Here is a 21947-nt window from a genome sequence, read left to right as displayed (position 1 = left end):
CTGCGCCGCCACCCAGAGGTGCTGTGCGCCCCCGCCCTGCCTGCAGGCGAGCCGACTTGCAGCCGGGAGACTCCGGGGGAGGGGTGGGGAGTCTCTCTCGGGGTGCAGGATGCGAAGGGTGGGCAGCCGACCGTCCCGGGGTGACAGCGTCAACTCCTCCTAGATCATCAGGAGCGCAAGTGAGAAGAGTCGGGGTATGGGGAAGAGTGTGCACGACTCTGGGGCATGCACCTAGAGGAGAGACCCCCAGTCCACCCTCGCAACCCGTCCCTCAACCCCCTCGGCTGGATGAACTCTTGGAAAGCAGTGTAGCTGGGAAAGAGGAGCTGGGTCTCTGCCAGGGCGGCTCCCAAGTTGAGGGCAGAACCTCCTTGTGGGGCTCCCGAAGTGCAGAGGCTCTCAGAGGTGTGGAGTGGGATCGCCCTGCAGCCTGGAGTGGGGTAGCACAGATTCCGGGTTCTGGATTAGTGGCCCCTGTGGCTGTGTCTGTTCAGGCCATTGGTTCTCAGGGGCAGTTGCAGTTCCTGGCCCATCTGATGTGGCACCCCCTCCCTGTATGTGCAGAAAGGTTGTGTTTTTGTGGAGTTGGCCAAACACTCCCCAGTGGCCTGGAAAGACCAGGTCCTGGAGGAAATGTGGCCCGAATGGGTGACAGGTTGTATTCCTGTGCCCCCTGGGTCAGATGAGTGGTCCCAGGAGAGGGCTACTGCCCAGCTACAGCTGGGGAGTGAGCAAAGCCCCCCCTGGAAAGGCAGGCAGGATCCACTTCACTCCATGGCACCTAGCAAAGGCTGAGCTGCGATGCTAGGGGAGAGATGGCCTTTCATCCCCAGCAGGGGTTGCAGAAGAGAGTGGGCTCCTGGTAGGGGTGAGGTGTTTTTGAGATGGAGTCTTTCTCTGTCACCTAGGCTGGAGTGCAGTGGCGAGATCTCAGCTCACTGCAACCTCCACCGCCCGAGTACAAGCAATTCACCTGTCTCAGCCTCCTGAGTAGCTGGGACTACAGGTGCATGCCACCACACCTGGCTAATTTTTGTATTTTTAGTAGAGACAGGGTTTCATAATATTGATTGGGCTGGTCTCGAACTCCTGACCTTAGGTGATCCACCTGCCTCAGCCTCCCAAAGTGCTAGAATTACAGGCTGTCACCACCACGCCCTGCCCTAAGGCTTGAGACTCTTAAAGGGAGAGAGTTGAAGGCCACCAGTGTATTCCTTGGCATTGTGCTGGGAGGAAGGAGGCTGGCTTAGGAGAAAGTGCTTGATGTGGGTTTGTGATACCTGGAGAGGTTAGGGCAGTCCTGCCTGGGGTGAATTGTGTTTGGGGAGTAGCTTCCTCTGCAGGAAGCCTGTGTCTTGTGCCGGGTGGACTCAGGCAACATAGCCACTGAGTTAGTTGCTGTGTGACCTTGAGAATGTGGACTTCCTTCTCTGGGCCTCTAGGTAAAATAAGTGGTTTCTGGGGGTGAGAATGATCTCAGGTCAGAGAATGTCCTTCCCTGGAGGCATCCAGGCCAAGGCCAGACACAGCTGAGAGCCACGAGTAGATGGATGGTTGCTTCGAGGAGAGTCGGAGAGCCTTAAATCCTGGGCAAGGACCCCTCCCCCCATCCAGCCCCCCTGCCACATTCCCAGCGCCACTCTGGATGAGCCAGCTGCCAGGCTGACCCCCACAGAATCCTCAATGTGGCTCACTTCCTGCATGCACCCCTGCACCCCCGGGGGCCTAGCTGGGCGCTGAGCTCATATCATAATAGGTGCTTCATAAATGCAGATGGAAAGGATAAGGGGCAGTGAGGAGCTGGGGGAAGGGGTGAGGCAGAGCTTGGGGGTTATCTTGAGCTCTGTATTTCAATGGCCCCCTATATGGGTGTGGAAACAGGAATTTAGAGTCAGGGGCCAAGCCGCCAGCCCCCACTGGGTGCTTGGTGTCCTAGGAGCTCACCCAGACCCCAGCAGCAGTTGGGAGGGGTCCTGTTCAGAGTCATACTTGCCAGGTGACTGACCAAGCTGATGACAGCTCTGGCAGGTGTATATTTGGAACTGCTGATCTAGAATAGGAGGAGCTGGGATTAAGAGTCGGTGACCCAGGCGGGGTCAGTGATGTTTCTGGGCTTGGTTTCCTCACCTGTGAAATGAACTGAGCTCTGTCTCTTGGTGGCTGTGCTTTGTTAATGGCCGGGTCCTGGTCATGGCCCCAGCCCTGGGCTGCTCTTCTGGGGTGGGCGGCAGTGGCTGGGCTCTGCAGCAGCCTGGGTGAGTTCTCCTCCTTGGGACTCCTGAGCCTGGGTCCTGAACTCCAAACCCAGAGGCAGCTCCAGTCTGACTTTAGGTGCTCCCCAAACTGGGCTGCTCCCCTTCCAATTCCCCACAGTTTCACACATTCATAGTTTTGGGTGCCAAGCCTGCTCCAGGGTGACGAGGTGAGGACAGCGTCTTGAGTACTTCTGTATCTAACACAGTGCTGGGCACTTGGGACTTGGCCAGCGGAAGCCAGCGTTTGAGTTCCCACATGACAGTGTTGCAGCCCCCTCCCCCCCGGTCTCAGTTTCCCCAGAGACAGGGCTCATCACGCCTATCTCCAACCTCCCAGGGGTTGGGGAGCATGGTTTTGTGGCAGGCAGAGCTGCAGGGGCCACCAACTGGCTGTGTGATCCTGAGCAAGTCACTTCCCTGCCCTGGGCCTTGGCTATTCTAAGGGCATGGATCTGTGAGCTCCTGCCTGTAAGGCCTAAGTCACGGGGGACTAGAGGCCATGAGACAGAGTCTGAAGTATGGCCCGAGGGCTCCAGGGTCAGACATGCAGGCCTCTTCATTGAGAAGGGGTTGTATAACCCTCGCTGTTGCTGCTCCCTGGAAGCCCTCCATGATCTAACTGCCTGCCCTACCCCTCAACACGTGGAGATCATTCCTGCTGTTCTGTAATCAGGACATGGGTGTCGGGGGCAGACATCCTCATTAGAATCCTGCTTGTCCTAGACCCTCTGAGCTCTGCATAGGATTTATGCCCAGTAGGTCTTGGGAAATGAGGTAGCGGGAGGGAGATGCAAACCAAAATAGGATGTGGTAAGAAGGGGGCCGCCTGGTCGTGCAGATTGGATGGATCACGGCTGGGGGGGTGCCTGGCACATAATGGGTGCTCAGTATACACGCTAGCTGTTGGAGGCCTTCGGTGTCAATTCTTGGACTGCATGGGCAGGGTCACCACAGGCAGATTTGAGGATGTACTGTGTGCCCAGCCCTGTAGCCGAAGAGTAGTGAGATGCGCCCCCACCTAGGCCCTGTGCTGGCTCCCGTGGAGAGACAGGGCTGGATTCCCCTGCCAGGGCTGGGCTGGGCTGGCCTGGCGGCCTGACTCACCTGCTTTGGATGTTCTGGTCTGCTTCCCATTCCCCGCTGTTCCTGACCTTCTCTCCCCCTCCTCCATGGTCTCTACTAGGACGTGCTATTGTGCCCTTCTGCCCACTCTGGCTCCCCCTTCCCCTGTGGCCCAGGCCCTCCTTGGTTCCCACCTGTCCGTTTGCCCCCTCCTTGCTTTGAGCTCATTGGATCCTGGCCCAACTCAGTGAGACTCATGACGATCTCTTTCATCCCCGGGTCCTGGACACTCTTCAGCTCCAGTGTCCAACACTCTCGTCTGTTCTTCCGGCTGGCTGTCAAGCCCTTGTCTCCGCTGACAGCCCATCATCCAGGCTCAGGTTGCGGCTGCTTTCCCAAGCCAGTGCCACTCGACAGCGTCACCCCATCCTGCCTATTCCCCCTCAGCTGCCTACGGGACGTGCCACTTCCCAAATGCCTCAGCCACCCACTTTCCTGTCCCTGAAAGACCCCCTCCCAGTTCCTCTTTCCCAGCATGGGCACCACTGTTCTCAACTTTCACCTTTTCCTTAGTTTTGAATTATCTTAATTAATGACTGCTTTTTCCTGCCCCCTATCCAGCCGCTGGTCCTCCCACAATTCCCCCTTCCCATCTTTTGTTTCTGTGTGTCCCCTCTGCTGTCCCCTCCTAGGCCAGGTCCTGCCTGGCTGTACAGCAGTCTTGGGTGGCACCCCTAGTACTTGGGCGCTGTCTCAGACTTCCTCAAACCCCATCTGCCTCCTGCCTCACTTCTCCGAAACCGCCATTCATCCCCTTTCCTCTGGGTGACAGGCCACGTGATGCGCTATGCCTGTACTCTGAGTTCAGTTCCCATCCTGCCGCTTCCTTGCTGTGTTTTCTGGCCAGGTTACCATCCCTCTCTGAACCTCAGGAAACCAGGTGGAGGAGCACATCTCCCTGCAATTGTCATCTGGAAAACCAGGTGGAGGAGCACATCTCCCTGCAATTGTCCCGAGCTTCCAGGCCACGACACCTGTGGAGTGGTGTGCTGGAGCGGATGTGGCCAAGCACTTGGGAACCTGACATGCTTGTGGGTTGGGGGCTGAAGACTTGGCTGCTCTTTAGGGGAGCTGAGCTTTGCTGGGCTTGCAGGCTGGCTTGAGAGCTAGCCCACCAACTCTTTCCTGGGACTCCCTTGGTCCCTGGATATGAGTCACATGGCTGTCAGCCTCCATCCCCTCAGCCTCACTGCACAGGCAGAGCGTGAGTCTGAATAGGCCCCTGTGCCATGGTACCGCCCCCAGGAGCCAGGCCCTGGGTCGGGGTTTCTGCAGCCTCCCTCGAGGCCTGGGCCCTGGCAGCACGCTGAGTGGTCCCAGTGTGCCCTCCCAGCCCTCTCCTTGGCCCATTTTCAGAGCCACCCGTGCTGTCCCCTCCCCTGCTTATTTAATGAATCCACTGTGCCCATGACCAACAGGGGTCTTTAGTTCCAGGAGGTAACTGGACAGGGTCATCTTGGGCACTGGTTGAGGGATAGGCTGGTCTGGCCTCTGGCCAGGCCCTGCTGGCTCAGGGAGATACTGAGGGCCACGGAGTCTAGGTCTCCTTATTTTGTGGGTCGGGGCAAAAGCCCTGCTGGCCATCCTAGGGCGGGCCTGGTAGGGTGAGGATTGTGGTTGCTGCGTTTTCTCTTAGCTGTGTGTTTCCTGGGGAAGTGACCCAGGGGGCCTTTCCTGTATGAACTGCCCAGGGCCCTCTCGGCGGTGGGAGCTGGCTCTGGGATGGGGGATGTTGGCTGCCCCATCTACCTCTGACCTTGACTCCTACCCTCTGAGCAGGCCCCTTTCCAGAGGCATCTGTGGCTCATCTCAGATGCTGGGCTCTGTTTCCGCAGGGAACGGGGACTGAGGAGGTTTGTACAGAGAGGGGTGGACCGGGACTGAGGAGGGTAGGGACGTTGGGCAGCAGAACCCTAAGTGGTCCCTGCTTGTCCCAGGACTGAGTTCGCCACTGACTTGGGTGTTCACAGCCAGGTTTCCAGGCCTCTGCTCTGGGAGGCCGAAGCGTGTGTGAGATCGGAGATTCTGGCTTCGGCTGGACCTGAGGAGCCCAGGGTCCCCTCTTTGAAATTTCTGAGTCTCAGGAGTGGGCCTTGCAGCCTGGAAATGAGGGGGAGGAAGATCTGCAGATTCTGGCTACCCTCCAAGGGCAGGTCAGGCCCTTCTTCCCCTCCTGCTCCTGCCACCTTTGGCGTTGGGGAGTTGGTGGCTACCGGGTGGTCCCACTGTTCCCATGTCCCACACTTCCTGCCATTAGAATTGGGCTTTGGGCTCTTCTACTGGGGGGGATGGGAAGGGTGTCACAGACTCTGTCTCAGGCCTCCTGGACCACTGTTTCCTCTGGCTGCAAAATTGGGCCCTATCCCCACTCCGCCCCACAAGGCAAAAGTGAGTGCCTGTTGGGAAAATGGCGAGGACAGCCAGCCACACCTCCAGCCCGTGTGCTTGGGACCAGCAGGAGAGAGAGTTAGTCTTTCACTGTGGCCAGAGGCCCAGACCACACTGGTGGATGAAGCCCGGCCCCCAGGGGAGGGCCATCAGTCTGCTTCTCCTCGGTCAGGGCGTAGGCAATGGTGAGAGTCTTCTGTCCTGTCCTGTGCTGTCGCCTCTTGCCCTTGGCCTGCAGTGAGCAGCCTCCAGCCCAGCCTGAGTGACTATGGCCATCCTGTCCCACCTGAGGGCTTGGGCCGTGATGATTAAGGTGGGGACACATATCTATCTCTCCATCGACAGTGTCTATGCCACACAGGGCTCTCTCCTAACAGCCTTGTTTGGGGGAAGTCTTGTTGGCAGGGGTCCCCAGGCCTCCAGTTTAAGCCGCGGGACCCAGAGGCCAGGCAGGCTTCGTGGGCGTCTCAGCCAAACATGGCTGTGGATTGAACACGATTCACCCAGCGCCAGGTTGGGACTGCTCTTAGAGCTCTTGATTCTTAGAGCCCCTCCTGCAGGATTTCAGCTCCTATCCCTCAGGTGCGGAAGCAGGTTCAGAGAATTTCAGAAGCATTCTCAGGGGCTCATGTGTACCCCAGGTCAGAGGCTGACGTGGACCCCAGGCTTGCCGCATCTGGCCTGTTCTGTCTGCCACAGCTCCCCCTGCCCAGGCCTTCCCTTCTGGAAAGGGGATTTCTGGGCCTGCGCAGAGTCTGAGAAGCCAGTTCGGGCCAGAAGTGGGTCAGATTTCCCTACTGCAGCCAAAGAGGAGCCTCCAAGTCCCCCTGGGCCCAGCAGCCCTTCATCTTGAAGCAGATGTGCGGATTCCGACACTCATACTCCCCGCCCACCTGCCCTTCCCCTGCAGTGGGGAAGCTTTGGGCCTGGGCTGAAGACCTGGCCAGCTGTCCCAGCACTGTCACTGACCAGCTGCATGACCCCCAGCAAGTGCCTTCACTCTGTGAGTCTCTGTCCCCTCATCTGTAGAACGGAATGATGCCACGAGGGCCGATCAGAGAGCTTTTTGTTTGTTTGTTTGTTTGTTTTGAGACAGTTTTGCTCTGTCGCCCAGGCTGGAGTGCAGTGGCACAATCTCGGCCTGGCTAATTTTTGTGTTTTTAGCAGAGACGGGGTTTCACCATATTGGCCAGGCTGGTCTCGAACTCCTGACCTCAGGTGATCCACCTGCCTCAGCCTCCCAAAGTGCTGGGATTACAGGCTTGAGCCACTGCGCCTGGTGGCTATTGAGAGAATTTTAAAGGAGACAGTGTGGTTAGAGACCTGGTAGAATCTGGCAGTGTGAGTCCCTAGGGCACAGACCCCAGCCCAGGGCACCACCGTAGCTCTCAGGCTGCGGGGGACCGTTGCCAACAAGACTTCCCCAAACAAGAGTATTAGGAGAGAGCCCTGCCTGGCACAGACACTGTTGATGGAGTGATGGATATGTGTCCCCACCTTAATCCTCAAACCCACATCCCTGTCAGGCAGGACCCAGCCTGAGGAGCCACAGCGGAGGGCAGGTGGAGCCGGGCAGCTGGACGGATCTGTGTGAAGGGACTCACTGCTGGAAGTGGGCTCCTTGCTGGAGTCTCTGGGGACCCATTTTCTGTGTGTTAACCAAGGAGAAACTGAGGCTCAGGGGCTGCTTGGTGACCTTCCCAAGGTCCTGAGGACAGGGAGGGGAGACTGGTCCACAGACTTGCCTCTCACTCCTCCCTCTGCCTCAGCTGTCCTGAGTCCCACATTCTCCTTGGCCTTGCCTTCCCCCTCTGGTGCAGCCTCCCTGAGCCCCTCCCCCCAACTTCCCTCACTGATATCAGCGGCCTGCCCAGCCCCCCAGCCCCAGCCCTGGCTGCTGCGGCTCAGAAGCTGCTGGCTCAGGAGCCTCCAGCTTTTGCTGAGTGAGCGAGTCCAGAGGTGCTGTCTTGGCACAAAACACCGCTGGCCGGGCCTTCGCCCTCCCTTCCTTCTCCAGGGTCCACTTTGGAGTGGGGGGTGTGGATGGGGGGAGTGAGGCCCCACACCACCTTCAGGGTCTGCAGCTTCAGGGAAGGGACGGTCCTGAGGCCCAGAGAAGTGGGTGTTTGCCTGAGGTCACAAGGCAGGCCAGGGGAGAGCTGGGACTGCTCCCCACCAAGTCCAGGGGGACAGGAAGTGGGTCTGTCTTGCCTAAGATGTTTGCAGAATCTTCCTGCCTCAGCCCTGCCTGCCCTGGCCTCATCCTTCCTCTCGGGTCCACCCCGAAAGGGGCAGAATTCGCATTAACTGTATCAGTGAAGGCAGCTCCTGCTTGAGTGCATCCGAGGTGCCAAGGTTTTACGCACACCTCCTCTGATCATTCAGTGGCCTTTGAGGTAGGGCCATCGGCATAGGCTTCACTTTATACAAGTGGGACTCACGCCTGATGCATTTACAGTCGTCCGTTAGACAAACAGGCTGCGCACCTGCTGTGTGCTGCACACCTACTGTGTGCTGAACACCTACTGCATGTGCCAAACGCAGCCCTCAGCCCTGGGCTGGAGGGGGTGGTTGACAAAGAGGAATGAGCCTCTTGCCCCAGGAGACTTTGTGCTTGGACATTTGCCCTTGTAACAACCCTGATGATAGCTGGTAGTGTCCCAGTTTTCAGATGGAAAGACTGAGGCTCAAGTGGTGGGCACATTGCCCCGGAGTGGTTTCTGGGCTCAGCTCTCCAGGCCTCAGGACCCCACCCTGAACCTGCGGATGTCCTTGTTTGTCTCCAGCCCACCCCAGCCAGACCAGGGCCTCCCGCCACCCCTTGCAGCTGTCCCGGTGCCCTGGAAGAACACGGACCCCTGCCAAGGCCACAGGGAGTCCCCAGGAGCCCTGGTGGAGACCTCTGCAGGGGAGGAGGCCCAAGGCCAGGAGGGCCCTGCAGCCACCCAGCTGGACGTGTTGCGCCTGCGCAGCTCTTCCATGGAGATCCGAGAGAAGGGCTCTGAGTTCCTGAAGGAGGAGCTGCACAGAGCGCAGAAGGTGGGTGCCTGTAGCAGGCTTGGGGGGCTTTGGTGGGAAGAAGTCCGCTTGGGAGAGCTGTGGGCTCTCAGGTGCCCAGAGATGTGCCCAAAGGAGAGGGATGTGCCCTCGCTGAGGCCAACTGCAGGCCAGGCCTGTGCTGGGCACACCGATGGTGGTCTTGACTGCAAACCTGCCCTGAGCTCTGATGAACTGGCAGGCAGGGCTTCAGCTTCATGCTGCGGCTAAACAGAAAAAGCATCATCAACTGTCAGGCACCAGAGGAAGTAAGCTCTGGGCCCCACATCAAATAACCGGGGGATGGAGCCTGGTCAGGTGGGCCTGGTCCCTCCCGTGCCAGGCCTGGGGATGCTGAGGGCCTCAAGTGCCTGCGTCTTTTCCTCCAGGAGCTGAAGCTAAAGGACGAGGAATGTGAGCGGCTCTCCAAGGTGCGGGAGCAGCTAGAACAGGAGCTGGAGGAGCTGACGGCCAGCCTGTTCGAGGTACACGGGCTGAGCAGCGGGAACAACTTGGGGAATGGGTCACCTGGGCGTCCATCAGCTCTTCGCCACTCATGCAGGGACTGCCTTCTTCCTAGGAAGCTCACAAGATGGTTCGAGAAGCCAACATGAAGCAGGCGGCATCAGAAAAGCAGCTGAAGGAGGCTCGGGGCAAGGTGAGGCCCGTCCCCGCCTGCCCAGGCCAGCCCAGGCACCCGCCCTGCCTCCCAGCTCAGCGAACAGTGAGCTTTGCTGCCTGAGTGGACGCTCACCTGGCCCAGTGGGGCCAGCAGGAATGGGTGAACCCAGGCCCAGGGAGGGAAGGGAAGGGTGGGGATCTGAGATCACAGGGCCCAGTGCCCCGGGACTCCATCAGTGATTCTGCTGCACGGCAGAGCCTTTTCTGGGGTCGTGCTGGGGCTGGGAGGACCCTGTGATTATTGTACCTTCTTCCCTGTCCTCCCAGCCCCACTTCACAAAGCAGAAACCTCACTCAGTGTGGCTGTCTGAGCCTGGGCAAGTTGCTTTCTCTCTCCAAGCCTGGTTGCCCGTCTGCAAAATGTGAGGCCTGGGCCTTTCCTGGCTCCTGGGGGCCCCCAGAATTCTTATGGGAGGCCTAGCCAGCTCCCAGACACTTGTTCCTAACAGAATCCTGCTCACAGCATGACCTTGGGCAGACCATGTCGCCTCTGTGAGCCTCAGTTTCCCTATGTGTAAAATGAGTGTCTGGGTCTCTGCCACGAAGGCTGTTCTGAGGGTGTCGGGAGGGACTAGGTGCTCATCGCTGCAGGGGTGCATTGTCCTGAGTTGGGCTGATAGGCGGTGGCAGCCAGGATGGCATCCAGCCTGGGTGAGGGTTGACAGCCATCCCATCCCATCCAGATCGACATGCTGCAGGCAGAGGTGACAGCCTTGAAGACACTGGTCATCACATCCACACCAGCCTCTCCCAACCGCGAGCTTCACCCCCAGCTGCTGAGCCCCACCAAGGCTGGGCCCCGAAAAGGCCACTCTCGCCACAAGAGCACCAGCAGCACCCTCTGCCCCGCCGTGTGCCCCGCTGCGGGACACACCCTCACCCCAGACAGAGAGGGCAAGGAGGTGAGGGCGGGAGGCGGGCTCTGGGTACGGGGAAGGGTGGCAGTGCCTGTGGTAGGCAGGGCCAGAGCCCAGTGAGGACCAGCCTGCCCCACGCTGTGTGACCTGGAGCCTGTCCTGTGACTCTTTGGGATGTGAGGGCTGGGCAGGTCCTTTCTCTCCAACCTCCTGTGATCCGAGGCACTTGGCCTGCAGCCTCCAGGGTGCACCATCTGGGGACCTGAGGCCCCCTCCCTGCCCCGCTGACTCCAAGCAGTAGGTAGTGGTCTCTGCACCTGAGCCTGGCTTTGGCCCTGAGGATGGCTTTGGCCCTGAGGATCTGGGGCTTCCACTGAGACACACATTTCCTTGGCCTTAAGAGGCCAAGCAGCAGCCACTGGGCCTCAGCGGGGAGGCTGCCTGAACCCCGTGTGGCCGCAGCCTTGAGCCCCAGGACCACCTGGTTACAGCCCTGTGCTCAGGGGGTTCCTGGCGCCCTCTGACTGTCGGGCGGAGACAAGCGTGGCCTTTGGATGGTGTCTCCATCCCACCTCAGCTGGCCACACCAGTTGCTGGGTCCAGGCTGGGCTGGACTCATGGTCATGGTCCGTAGGCAAATGCGGCCACCTGTCAGCACCTCAGCTTCCTCACCTGATAAATGGGGCCTCCTGGGGCTGCCAGAGGAACCAAAGAGACAGGGACGTCAAGAGCTGAGTTCAGGGCTGCACTCAGAGGGCTGTGGTGCCTTCAGCTTCCTGGGTCCCTGGCGCCAGCCCACTCAACTCCATCCTGGCTTCCACCTCTGTCTCCAGGGCCTCCAGGGAAGACGAGCAGGCCCTCATCCACCTCCTGAGCTCTGAGCTTCTGAATGTACATTAACTTCTCCCCTTCCTCCTGTTCTGTCTCTGTGCACCTGTCTACCTGTCTGTCTGCCTGTCTGTCCGTCCATCTGTCTGTCCATCCGGCCCAGCCCGGGCTGGCCCCGCTGCTCTCCCTGCTCCTCTGCGTGGTCCCCAGCAAGGCGGTTCACCTCACCTACGAGCCGGCCTGGCAGCTCCCTCCTGGGGAGCCCCCAGCCCCCGCCTCCACTCCCTCTCCCTCCTTTTCCCGACAGGTAAATGACCCCAGAGAAGGGCCTCCCACTTTGCCCCCTCCCAGCCTCCCTCCCTCTGCATGCGGCCTGGGGTAGGCCAGCAGTCGCCTCCGAGGCGTGGGCCCAGGGCAGCCTGTGTGTGTCCCCTCCTGTGTGCACGTGCCTGTGTACCTGCTGGTACCTGTAGCCTCCTGCCAGTTGCTCTTTGACTTTTCCTCCTCAAGGAGGCAGTGATGGTCTTCAGGACAAAGCCCTGCACCCCACTCTAAAATCCTATTGCACCAAGAAATTTAACGCCGACCTGGAAACAAAACTTGTAGTTCTAAATTCTTTGGTGCAAAGGGCAGAAGGGAGTTCTGCTGCCGCTGGACTTGGCTTCCCTGCACGTCTGCTGGGGACTGACCTGCTGGCTTGCTGGGCCTGCCCCATGCCCTCCCTCGCTCCCCTTCAGCTCAGCCTGCATCTTCTGTGCTGGCCCTAGTCCCCTGACTGCCCCCACCCCGCTTGCCCTCCCCCACAGGTGGACACAATCCTGTTTGCAGAGTTCCAGGCCTGGAGGGAAGCCCCCACCCTGGACAAGACCTGCCCCTTCCTGGAAAGGGTGCACCGGGAGGACGTGGGCCCCTGCCTGGACTTCACCATGCAGGAGGTGAGGCATGGCAGAGGCGGAGCCAGCTGGGGGACCTGCCCCTCCGCCAGGGCCCAGCCCCTTACCACCCTGCCTGCCACCCTGGTCTGCCGCAGCTCTCAACGCTGGTACGGGCCGCCGTGGAGGACAACACGCTCACCATTGAGCCGGTGGCTTCGCAGACACTGCCTGCAGTGAAGGTGGCCGAGGTTGAGTGCAGCAGCACCAAGTAAGCTGAGGGTCTTAGCTCCTTCCTGCCCATGCAGGAGACCTCTGCCAAGCTGTGTGCTCACTGTGCCGAGGGGCGGTCAGGATGCAGCAGCGCCAGTGGGACAGGGACAGTTGCTGCCCTCACAGGGCAAGGAGGCAGTTTGGCAGGTTTTCTGTGAACCTGCAGGCTCTCCAGAGAGGCTGGGAGCTGGGGTCTGCCTCTTCCTGACTGGCCTGCCCTGTGCCCTCCCTTTCTTCTTGAACCATGATTGTCAGTTGCTGGCTCTGCCCCTGCCAATAAATAATGCAGTAGCCCTGGCATTTGTCCTCCAGCTACTCACCTGGCATTGAGCAGGGGAGCAGCGGAACAAAATAGCCAGGGGGAGCAAGGGGCAGAAATTGGGGAGGATTTCACCTTGGCAGCCAAGAGCTGGCTGGGGATGGCTGGTACCCTGGTGGGAGGCTCATCATGGAGAGGGAGCATTTGAGCCAGGTTTTGAAGGATTAATAGAAGTTTGCCAAGCAGGGAAGGGCATTTCTGGCAGAGGGAACAGAATGTGCAAAGGTATGAGAAGCTGGGATATTAACAGAAGCACCACTGGGGCATCTGGCTAAGCAGTGGGGGGACAGGGAATTGGGGTGGAGGCTGCAGAGGCTGTTGGAGCCAGAGTGTAAAGAGCCTTCACAGGTTTGGGCTTTAACCCACCAGCCAGTGCGGCAAAAGTCATCAATAGGCCTGGTGCAGTGGCTCACGCCTGCACTCTGGGAGGTTGAGGCTGGTGGATCACCTGAGGTCAGGAGTTCGAGACCAGCCTGGCCAACATGGAGAAAATCCCATCTCTACTAAAAATACAAAAGATAGCCAGGTGTGGTGGCACATGGCTGTAATCTCAGCTACTCTGGAGGCTGAGTCAGAAGAATTGCTTGAGCCTGGGAGACGGAGGTTGCAGTGAGCTGAGATCGCACCACTGCATTCCAGTCTGGGTGATAGAGTGAGACCCTGCCTCAAAAAAGAAAAAATGTCATCAGTAGCTGCCACCTGAAAAGAGGCTCTCCGGTCCATCAGAGTCCCAGTGAACCAGGAGGCAACAAATGCTCTGATAAGTCCTGCAGCCAAGGAGCCTTTTAAACCTTCTTTTATTTGGGATTCTCCCTATGTCTTGGGAATTAGGAAAGCAAGAGGGAAAGATGGTGGGTTAGACGTGGGGTTTTGGAGAAGCCCCTGGCTCTGATGTGGAGAAGACAGAGAGCAATGAGGCAGAGAGTTGGCCAGAAGGAGCCGAGGGGATGCAGGCCAAAAGCCCTGCTGCTGTGCCCTGACCTGGGGACCTGGTGAGCAAGCGGAGGGTGAGGAAGAGAGAGCTGAGCAGATCATGGCCAGCAAAGAGCAGATTTGGGGAGTGGGGCCCAGATGGGGGTTGCTCAGGGCCCACAGAGACCCTGCGTGTGGGTGGCTGAAGATGCTGAGCGCAGTCAGGCAGGACTGGGGGAGGAGAGAAGAGGGTATGCGAGAAGGCTCTTAGACGGGGTTGGTTGGCACACAGCTGAGAACCATGGGGGTTAATGGGGTCAGAAGGCCTGGATGGATAAAGCAGGGGAGCCGCTGAGTGTTGGGAAGGGGGAGGCAGCCAGACCTCAACCCTGGCCTAGCTGTGGGGAGGAGTGCCTGGTCTGAGTCCCCAGAAGTGGAGGGAAAGGCATTTGCAGGGCCTGCAGAGGGTGGGACTCTGTACACCTGGTATGAGATTAACCAATTATCTTGCCCAGTAGGGGCAAAACAAGGGTTCTAGGGGTAGAGCTCAGCTTAGTTCGAGGACTGTCTCGGGGACGGCTGGGGCCAGCTCCCTTCTCTGCCTGGCTCTGGGCTCCTTTAGAAGCCTGATGGGGGAAGGGAGGCCTGCCCCTCCCCATGTATCCTCTTGGCTGCTGCATCTTCCCTGCATGCAGGAGCGGGGGGAGGGGGGCGAGCCCCAGCCAGCCCTCATGACCTGTTTTTTCTTTCCCCCAGCACATGTGCCCTGAGCGGACTGACCCGCACCTGCCGCCACCGAATCCGGCTCGGAGACTCCGAAAGCCACTACTACATCTCGCCATCTTCCCGGGCCAGGGTGAGTCAGCCTTTGCAAGCGTTACTTGGCTCCTTTGGGGCCACCTGGGTGCTGGGACTCTGGGCCCTGGGCCTGGGAGTTATGAATAGCACTACACCTTGATTTACTTATTTTTACTGATTTATTTTTTTGAGACAGAGTCTTACTCTGCCACCCAGGCTGGAGTGCAGTGGCACAATCTCGGCTCACTGCAACGTCTGCCTCCCAGGTTAAGCAATTCTCCTGCCTCAGCCTCCCAAATAGCTGGGATTACAGGCATGCGCCACCACGCCCAGCTAATTTTGTATTTTTATTAGAGATGGGGTTTCACCATGTTGGCCAGACTGATCTTGAACTCCTGACCTCAGGTGATTTGCCTGCCTTGGCCTCCCAAAGTGCTGGGATTACAGGTGTGAGCCACCACACCCAGCCTTACATCTTGATTTACAGAGCAGGGTACAGGCTCAGAGAGGCACAGAGACTGACTTGGGCCACACAACCAAGCCATGGGCAGTGGTTTGATAGCACGCAGTTCCCCGTGTCGGGAGTCTAAGCGCTACTTACTGGATTCTCTGCTCAGGGACTTGCAAGGTCGCAGTAAGCTGTCAGGGGACTGTGTTCCTTTCTGGAAGTCAGGGTCCTCCTCAAAACTCACACTGTTGGCAGCATTCAGTTCCTTGTGTTTGAAGGACTGAGGTCCCTGTTTTCTTGCTGGCTGCTGGCAGGGGATACCCTCAGCTTCTAGAGGACACCCACAGTCCCCTGCCACATGGCCTTGTTGCACAGGGCAGCTGACTTCAGAGCCATTAGGAGGGCCACTCTCCAGTTGGCTCAGACGCAGCCTTCTATATGAAATGTGGTCGTGGGATGACATCGCCCCCCTCTGTCATTCAGTGTCACCTAAGCCAGGAGCGATGCTAGAGTTCCGGGTGAGTGCAGGGCTCCTGACACCCAGACTCAGGTGCTGGCCAAGGCTTTGGAGAAGGTTCAGAGGTGCATCTGGTGCACCAGCCTTATGTCAGCCGTGAGTGCCAAGGGGCCTCTGGGAATCCCAGCTCCCACCCTCCCCTGCCGAGTGACCCAGACCAGGACACGGGTTCTCACCGAGCTGGGGATTGAGGACAGGGATTCCTCTTCCTCTGTCCCCCTGTTGACTCTTAAGAGCATTGAGGAGAATGAGAGAACATGCTTGAAAACACGTTTCCAGTGACACAGTTCGAGCAACCATCTCAGGCCTGCTAGAGGCTCCTCGCGGGGGAGCAGGTCTAAAGGGGACAAACGGTCCCTTTGCTGGCAGCAGACTGTACTGTCCTTGCCAGACTCCACAAGGCCTCTGAGCGTGAGTCCTCCCAGCGTTGTGCTGAGCACCCATTTACTGAAAGGGAGGCTGAGCCTTGGCAAAGGAAAGGGGTGTGCTCAGGGCCACACGGCCGAGACCTGGGATCCTGGCTCTGAGTCCACTGTAGCCCCTACCCTGTGGATTTGTGCCCACTGAGCCTTGTTCACTGGCCACATGTCTCCATCACCCCTTTCCAGGCCCAACCAGGGCTCAACAGCAGGCCACACGAAAGATAGTCCCATGCTCAACAGAGTCACCTCTAGCACTTTAAGTCCCTGGCCTGGGTGTCCTGCTGCACTGGGTGAAGCTGGGGGAGGGAAATGAGGTGAGGGTCTGAAGTTTTAGGATGTGGTCCCTGCCCTGAAAGACCAAGACGTGTGGGGTCTACAGGGAGAAGTGTTTCCTCCCCAGCACACTCCCTGGAGAGAGAAAGCCCCCGTCCCTGCTATTCCCTGCTCATGAGCCTCTGTGGGCATCCACTGTCCCTGCTCCTGTCCTGAGCTCTGCCCTGCCCAACCCTCCTGCCGCAGCCTCTCCTCAACCCTCCCTGTGCAGCGCTGTCCCTGCCACAACAGGCTGATCCCCCGACCTCGCCCCGCTCTCTCACACCTCCCTATCTTTGCCAGGCCACCACCGTCCTGCCCCTCCCCAAAGCTTCTCCGCTCCCCAGCCTGTGGGTGCCCCTCTCACTCGACGTCCCTCCCCGGGAGTGTTGGACATTCAGTAGGGGCTGTTGCGGGCAGGCACAGCTGCCAGCTACCTTCCACCCTGTCTTAGGCTGGGTTCCATAGAGGCAGAGCCTCACCAGGAGATTGTGTGCAGCTCTCAGGAGAATGAGGGAAGGGATGGGGGAGTCCAGCTAGGACGTGGCCTCAGCCGCAGCCCAGCTTCAGCCCCATCCACCGGGCTCTTAGCAGAGTTCCACCCTGAGGCAAGGGGACTGTGTGACTTCTATCTCCACACAAGTCAGTCATCGACTGAGGTCTACAGGAGGTGGAGGTACGGGGGGGGCACCTCGGAGCCATTAGTGCCCAGCAGCTGGGAGATGGGGCCCAGGCCTGGGAAGGGGCCCTGGGCCAGGCACCAACAGTACCCTCTCCATGGTATGAATCCTCATAGCAGTGTCTGAGCCAACACAGGGTGCCCGGGGCCTGGCATGGAGCAGGCCTGAGGCTCCAGGGGCCCCGGGCAGCCCAGGTGAGCGGCTTCTGACCCCCTTTCCTTTCCTAATGTTATGAGTAGCACTGGACTGAGGCCTGGCTGGCCCAGACCTCCAGCATCTGGAGCAAGCCGGCCTGTGAGAAGGGTGAGCATAGACTCTGGGACAGGCTGCCCGGTTCATCTCGCAGCTCTGCTGCACGCTGGTTCATTAGCTCCGCCATCTCCGTGATGGATATCAGCAGCTTCCCCTAGGTGGTTCCGCATTCCCCCATGTAAAATGGAATAATAAGCGCGTCTGCTTCATTCGCTGCAGGCGCTTGATGAAATGGTTGCTGCTATTGTTATTATAACCGTGCTACTCATGCTGTTGTTGATTACTACTTGAAAGCCCAGTCCCAGCTGAGTCAGGGAGCACTGCCTGGCTTTGCGGGGACCTGGGGCCTCCTGCTCTGGGCTCAGATCCGCCTGTCAGGGGATCCTGTGTGCGGGGCTGGCAGGTCACACCGTCCCCGCCTCTGCCCACAGATCACCGCAGTGTGCAACTTCTTCACCTACATCCGCTACATCCAGCAAGGCCTGGTGCGGCAGGACGGTGAGCGCCCCCTGGTGGCCGGTGCAGGGATGGCACACGGGAGTGGGGCTGGGTGGGGAAGCGGCCTCTGGGCCCAGCTGCCCCTAGTGGAGGCGAGACTCAGCTAAGAGGCTGCGGAGCAGGGAGGGCTGTGGGTTAGTAAAGGGTTCACACCATCCTCCTGGGTGCTGAGCTGTGTACCTGAGTCCGTCCGGCTGGTCTTTCTTCCGCCACCAAACCTCTCCCGGTCCTGCACAAGGGGGCCACCCCTGTGAATCTCTCCCTGGCCCTGGTGTGGCCATCTCCTCCTGGTCACCTGAACACAGGCTCGCCCGCCTCCAGCCTTTGATCCCACTCTGCTCCATGCTGGACAGGGCCTCCCTCCACCCCCTTCCCCCACAGCCCATTCTGCAAGGCCTGGCTCCCTGCTCCTCCACCAGCCTTTGCTCCCTGCTGAGTCTTCTGAACCAGTCTGGCCCCACCCTCTGAGTAAGGAGCCGTCTTCTCTCCATCCTGGGGGTCAAGTCCCCTTGGAGGCCAAGGCACGCTGGGTGTTGACGCCTGTTAGATCCCCGGATGGCCACTGTGGTCCCCCCTTCACTGCGCAGGGTCCTTGTGAGAGGGTCCCAGGGAGGCATCTGTGCCTTGTCTAATGTAGTTCCCAGGTCTGGACCACCGCTGTTGCATGTGACAGCGTGTGCCTGCGTGTCTGCATCGGGCTGTGGGGTGGCCGTCAATGTGGTGCAGACAGATCCCTCGAGTGTGGTCGACACTCAGCAGTTTCGAAGGCTCAAGAGTGGAGCCTCAGAGAGATCCAGCCACTCGCTGAGGTCATCTGTTTTGGGGGCTGGGGACCCTAGGGTGCTGTGCCAGCTGCCCCGTTCAAAGCCACGGGAGGGGACCTGGCCATCTGCCCGAGGTGACCCTGAGCTGTCCCTGACCTGTTCACCCTCTCTCTGCCTGCAGCAGAGCCCATGTTCTGGGAGATCATGAGGCTGCGGAAGGAGATGTCACTGGCCAAGCTCGGCTTCTTCCCCCAGGAGGCTTAGGGCACAGCCCAGGCCTGAAGGGGAGCTCTGAGACAGAGCAAACACCCACCCCAGAACAAGCCGACACACAGGGAGACGGGCCTGGAGCCAGCCCTGAGCCAGAGGCAGAACGGATGGACAGACAGGCCATGGAGGCAGCACTGAGCCAGCACCACATGTCCATCCTGGGACAGACAGAGGGACAGACGGGCCTGGACTTCACAGCAAGACCCCTCTCTCTTCCCCACTGGGTTCTGCCACCACCAGGAGGATTTCAAGAAAGCACCAAAGACCAGGGAGCTCGGATCCATACTCAGGGGGCCTCAGCCCTTGGGAGGGGACACCTGAGGCAGCCAGCGCCCCCTCCCCAGTCCCCAGAACCGCCTGCAGGTGCCTTGTTGCCGGCATGTCTTCAGAAAGGGACTGTTCGGGGTGGCTGGATCTCCAGGGTACCCTCCGCCCCAGCTGCCAAGCCCTGGGCCAGCGACGCCCCCTTGTGGCCATGCCATGCCTTGTTCCTGGTGGCCTCCCTATTGGACTGCTGGGAGGGGCTGGCAAGGCCTCCGGAGCACAGAACTGCCCCAAAGCCTTGTTAAGATGAGTCAGGCCCCCCTCCCTCCCTCCCTTCCTTTCCCCCTTCCTCCCTCCCCCTTCATAAAGGCCTCCCTTGTCACCTTCCCTCCCACCCCATCTCAGCCCTGTGCTCCTGGAGGCCCTGCTCCCAAAACCGCTGGAAGGATTGGGGCAGTTTCTCCCACAGTAGAACACAGACAGGGCTTCAGATCGCCCACGCCTGTTTTCAGCTGTGGGTGGCCATGCAGACACGCGCCCTGGCATGTGGGGCCTGGGTGGGCAGGCAGGACTGAGCCCTCCCACCCATCAGAGCCCACTCGGGACCAGGGTTCAGGGCGCCCACCTGGACACATCCCTCACCACGTCCGGATTTCCTTCTTTGGATGGAATGTAACGCGATCTCTATTTAATAAAGGAAGGCTTTGTTGGTACAGGCTGGGTGGCCACGCGCCCTCACTCCTGCACCCTGGGGCTCTGGCCAAGGCTTGGGCATCTGAAGGAATGAAACCAAATCCTTTCCCTGCCCACCCTCGTGCTTGGGATTAAACCCAAATCCTGAAGCCACCCCACCTCCGCCATCACCACTTACTTGCTGTGGGGAGGACTATTTGAGTCCTCCCTTAGTATTCAGAGGGCTGTGGGTTACTGGGGGATGAGCCAGGCCTCCCTCTCCCCGTGGCTGGTGGCCTGCTGTCGGGAAGAATGGCACCAAGGCTGGCTGTCCCGCTGCCTCACTGTGGCACCTTGGGCAGGTCCTCCCCCGGGTCTCCTTGCCTCCAGCATGGCCTCCTCCAGTCTCGTAGAAGCCTGCAGCTCAGAGGCAAAGCATCCAGGCCGCCTGGTGCTCAGGGGGACAGTGACAGGATGGATTGGTGATATCTGCTGGAAGTACAGGCAGGGACCGTGGAAGCTCTGGGTTTCCCAGCCCAGGTCTTAGATGGGTTCTCACCAAGGGGCAGCAGTCACAGTTGGAAGAGGTGGGGGTGGCCAGGACCTCTGAGGACCCGGAGTGGAGCTGGGAAGGTGTCTTGTGGTGGCTGAGCCCCTCCCGACCTATAGGGATGTGGGCCCAGGCCAGTAGGTGCCTTCCTGGGGTGTCGGAGAGCACAGCAGCTTCTGAGTCGGATCAGTGTGTACTGGGCTGGTGACACCTTGTGGGGACTTCCCTATTGGCCTGAGGCTTTGGTGCCACTCAGCTGGTAGGTCAGGCTGGCTACGGACTGGCAGGGACCACATGAAGCCCTCCACCCATGCTGGGGACACCTGTGCTTGAGCTGAAAATGTCCGGGGGAAGACTGGCAATCACAAAACATACCAGAACATGCACAGTCAGATGGAAGAGAGGAAAGCAGGCAGGCAAAGGAGGGTGTCAGAAAAGGGCACAAGAGGCTGTGTTCACTGCTGTGATCCCCACAGCCTCTCTTGAGTGGCAGTCACTTTCTTTCCTCTCTGTCAGTCCTGGGTCAGCTGGAGGCCAAAGGAAGTTGGAAGTCTGGGCCCTGGAGCTGTCTTACCTACCCCCAGCTTCTGTGCTCCTGGCCCAGCCATACCCAAGACAGGAGACACCAGGCCACACTCCGGGAGCCAGGCAGACGGTCCCACACCCCAGACCCACGCTGCCTGCCCTGCAATGGCATAGCCTACTGTCAGACCCCAGGTGGGGTCATAAACAGAGAACTGAAATGCCTGAAGCGTGGACGCACACTCTCAGCATCTCTCAACAAGAGCTAATAGCTGAGCACTGACTGGGCCAGGCATGATTCTAAAGCCTTTATTTATTTATTTATTTATTTTTTTTTGAGACGGAGTCTCGCTCTGTCGCCCAGGCTGGAGTGCAGTGGCCGGATCTCAGCTCACTACAAGCTCCGCCTCCCGGGTTCCCGCCATTCTCCTGCCGCAGCCTCCCGAGTAGCTGGGACTACAGGCGCCGCCACCTCGCCCGGCTAGTTTTTTGTATTTTTTAGTAGAGACGGGGTTTCAACGTGTTAGCCAGGATGGTCTCGATCTCCTGACCTTGTGATCCACCCGTTTCAGCCTCCCAAAGTGCTGGGATTACAGGCTTGAGCCACAAAGCCTTTAAATGGTCTAATTCATTTCATCCTCACAGCAACCTTATAAAGTACTATTCTCCCATTTTGTAGATGAGTAGAATGAGGCACACAGAAGTGACACAGGAAATGATGGTCCCGGGATAGGAATCATGAGCCCAGCCCTGGAGCCCACAGTATGAACCAGCATCCTGGATGCCCTTTCCTAGACACCTGCAATGTGCTTAGAGGTGGCTGGGGAGGGTTAGCTGACATCAACCACGAGGGAATTGTTCCTTTTGAATGGATTTTCTAGATAACCCACTTGGGCCTCTCTGGGTACCCCTGGCACATGTGAACATTTTAACCCTCTTTGGCCCCCTCTTCAAACCTAGCAACAACTCTGGCCTCTGAGGATGGAGGCACGGAGCCGAGACCAGCTGCGCACTGGTATGCTTCACTCCTGCAGGATGCTTTCCAGTCTGCCAAGTCTGTCCTGATGGAACTCCTGCCGGGGCTGTGCACCTGGGCAAAGTCGCTCCTCTCTGGGCTTCAGTTTCCTCACCCGTGAGTTGGAAAGATAGGACTAAATGGCTTTCGCAGCCTCCTTGCCCTTTTCGTTTTATTATGGTAAAAAACCCATAACTTGTACTACCTTAACTCTTTTTCTTTTTTATTGTTGTTGTTGTTTTTGTTTTGTTTTGTTTTGAGATGGAGTCTCACTCTGTCACCCAGGCTGGCATGCAGTGGCGCAATCTCGGCTCACTGCAACCTCCGCCTCCTGGGTTCAAGCGATTTTCCTGCCTCAGCCTCTCAAGTAGCTGGGTCTTCAGGTGCACCACTATGCCCAGTTAATTTTGTGTGTGTGAA

General features: G+C 58.9%; 1 protein-coding gene across 2 annotated transcripts in view; it reads left to right on the top strand.

Annotated features, from left to right (window-relative positions):
- Positions 1-19486, top strand: part of RAB3IL1 (RAB3A interacting protein (rabin3)-like 1) — a 23244-nt gene extending 3758 nt beyond the window's left edge. The window contains exons 2-10 of one of the 2 annotated variants that reach the window (XM_011993350.1): positions 8552-8804; positions 9191-9286; positions 9382-9459; positions 10166-10384; positions 11974-12102; positions 12198-12310; positions 14300-14399; positions 17404-17470; positions 18416-19486. In XM_011993350.1, coding sequence (XP_011848740.1) covers positions 8552-8804; positions 9191-9286; positions 9382-9459; positions 10166-10384; positions 11974-12102; positions 12198-12310; positions 14300-14399; positions 17404-17470; positions 18416-18498 — 1138 coding nt within the window. In that variant the 3' untranslated portion in view covers positions 18499-19486. The remainder of the gene's footprint in view (positions 1-8551; positions 8805-9190; positions 9287-9381; positions 9460-10165; positions 10385-11973; positions 12103-12197; positions 12311-14299; positions 14400-17403; positions 17471-18415) is intronic. The other variant, XM_011993351.1, reaches the window with a different exon arrangement.
- Positions 19487-21947: the final 2461 nt, after the last annotated feature.

This window comes from Mandrillus leucophaeus, unplaced genomic scaffold (genome assembly GCF_000951045.1).
Source record: "Mandrillus leucophaeus isolate KB7577 unplaced genomic scaffold, Mleu.le_1.0 Scaffold43, whole genome shotgun sequence".
NCBI lineage: Eukaryota > Metazoa > Chordata > Mammalia > Primates > Cercopithecidae > Mandrillus > Mandrillus leucophaeus.
Note: the sequence above shows the minus strand (reverse complement) of the source record. Positions and strands in the feature narration are given on the sequence as shown.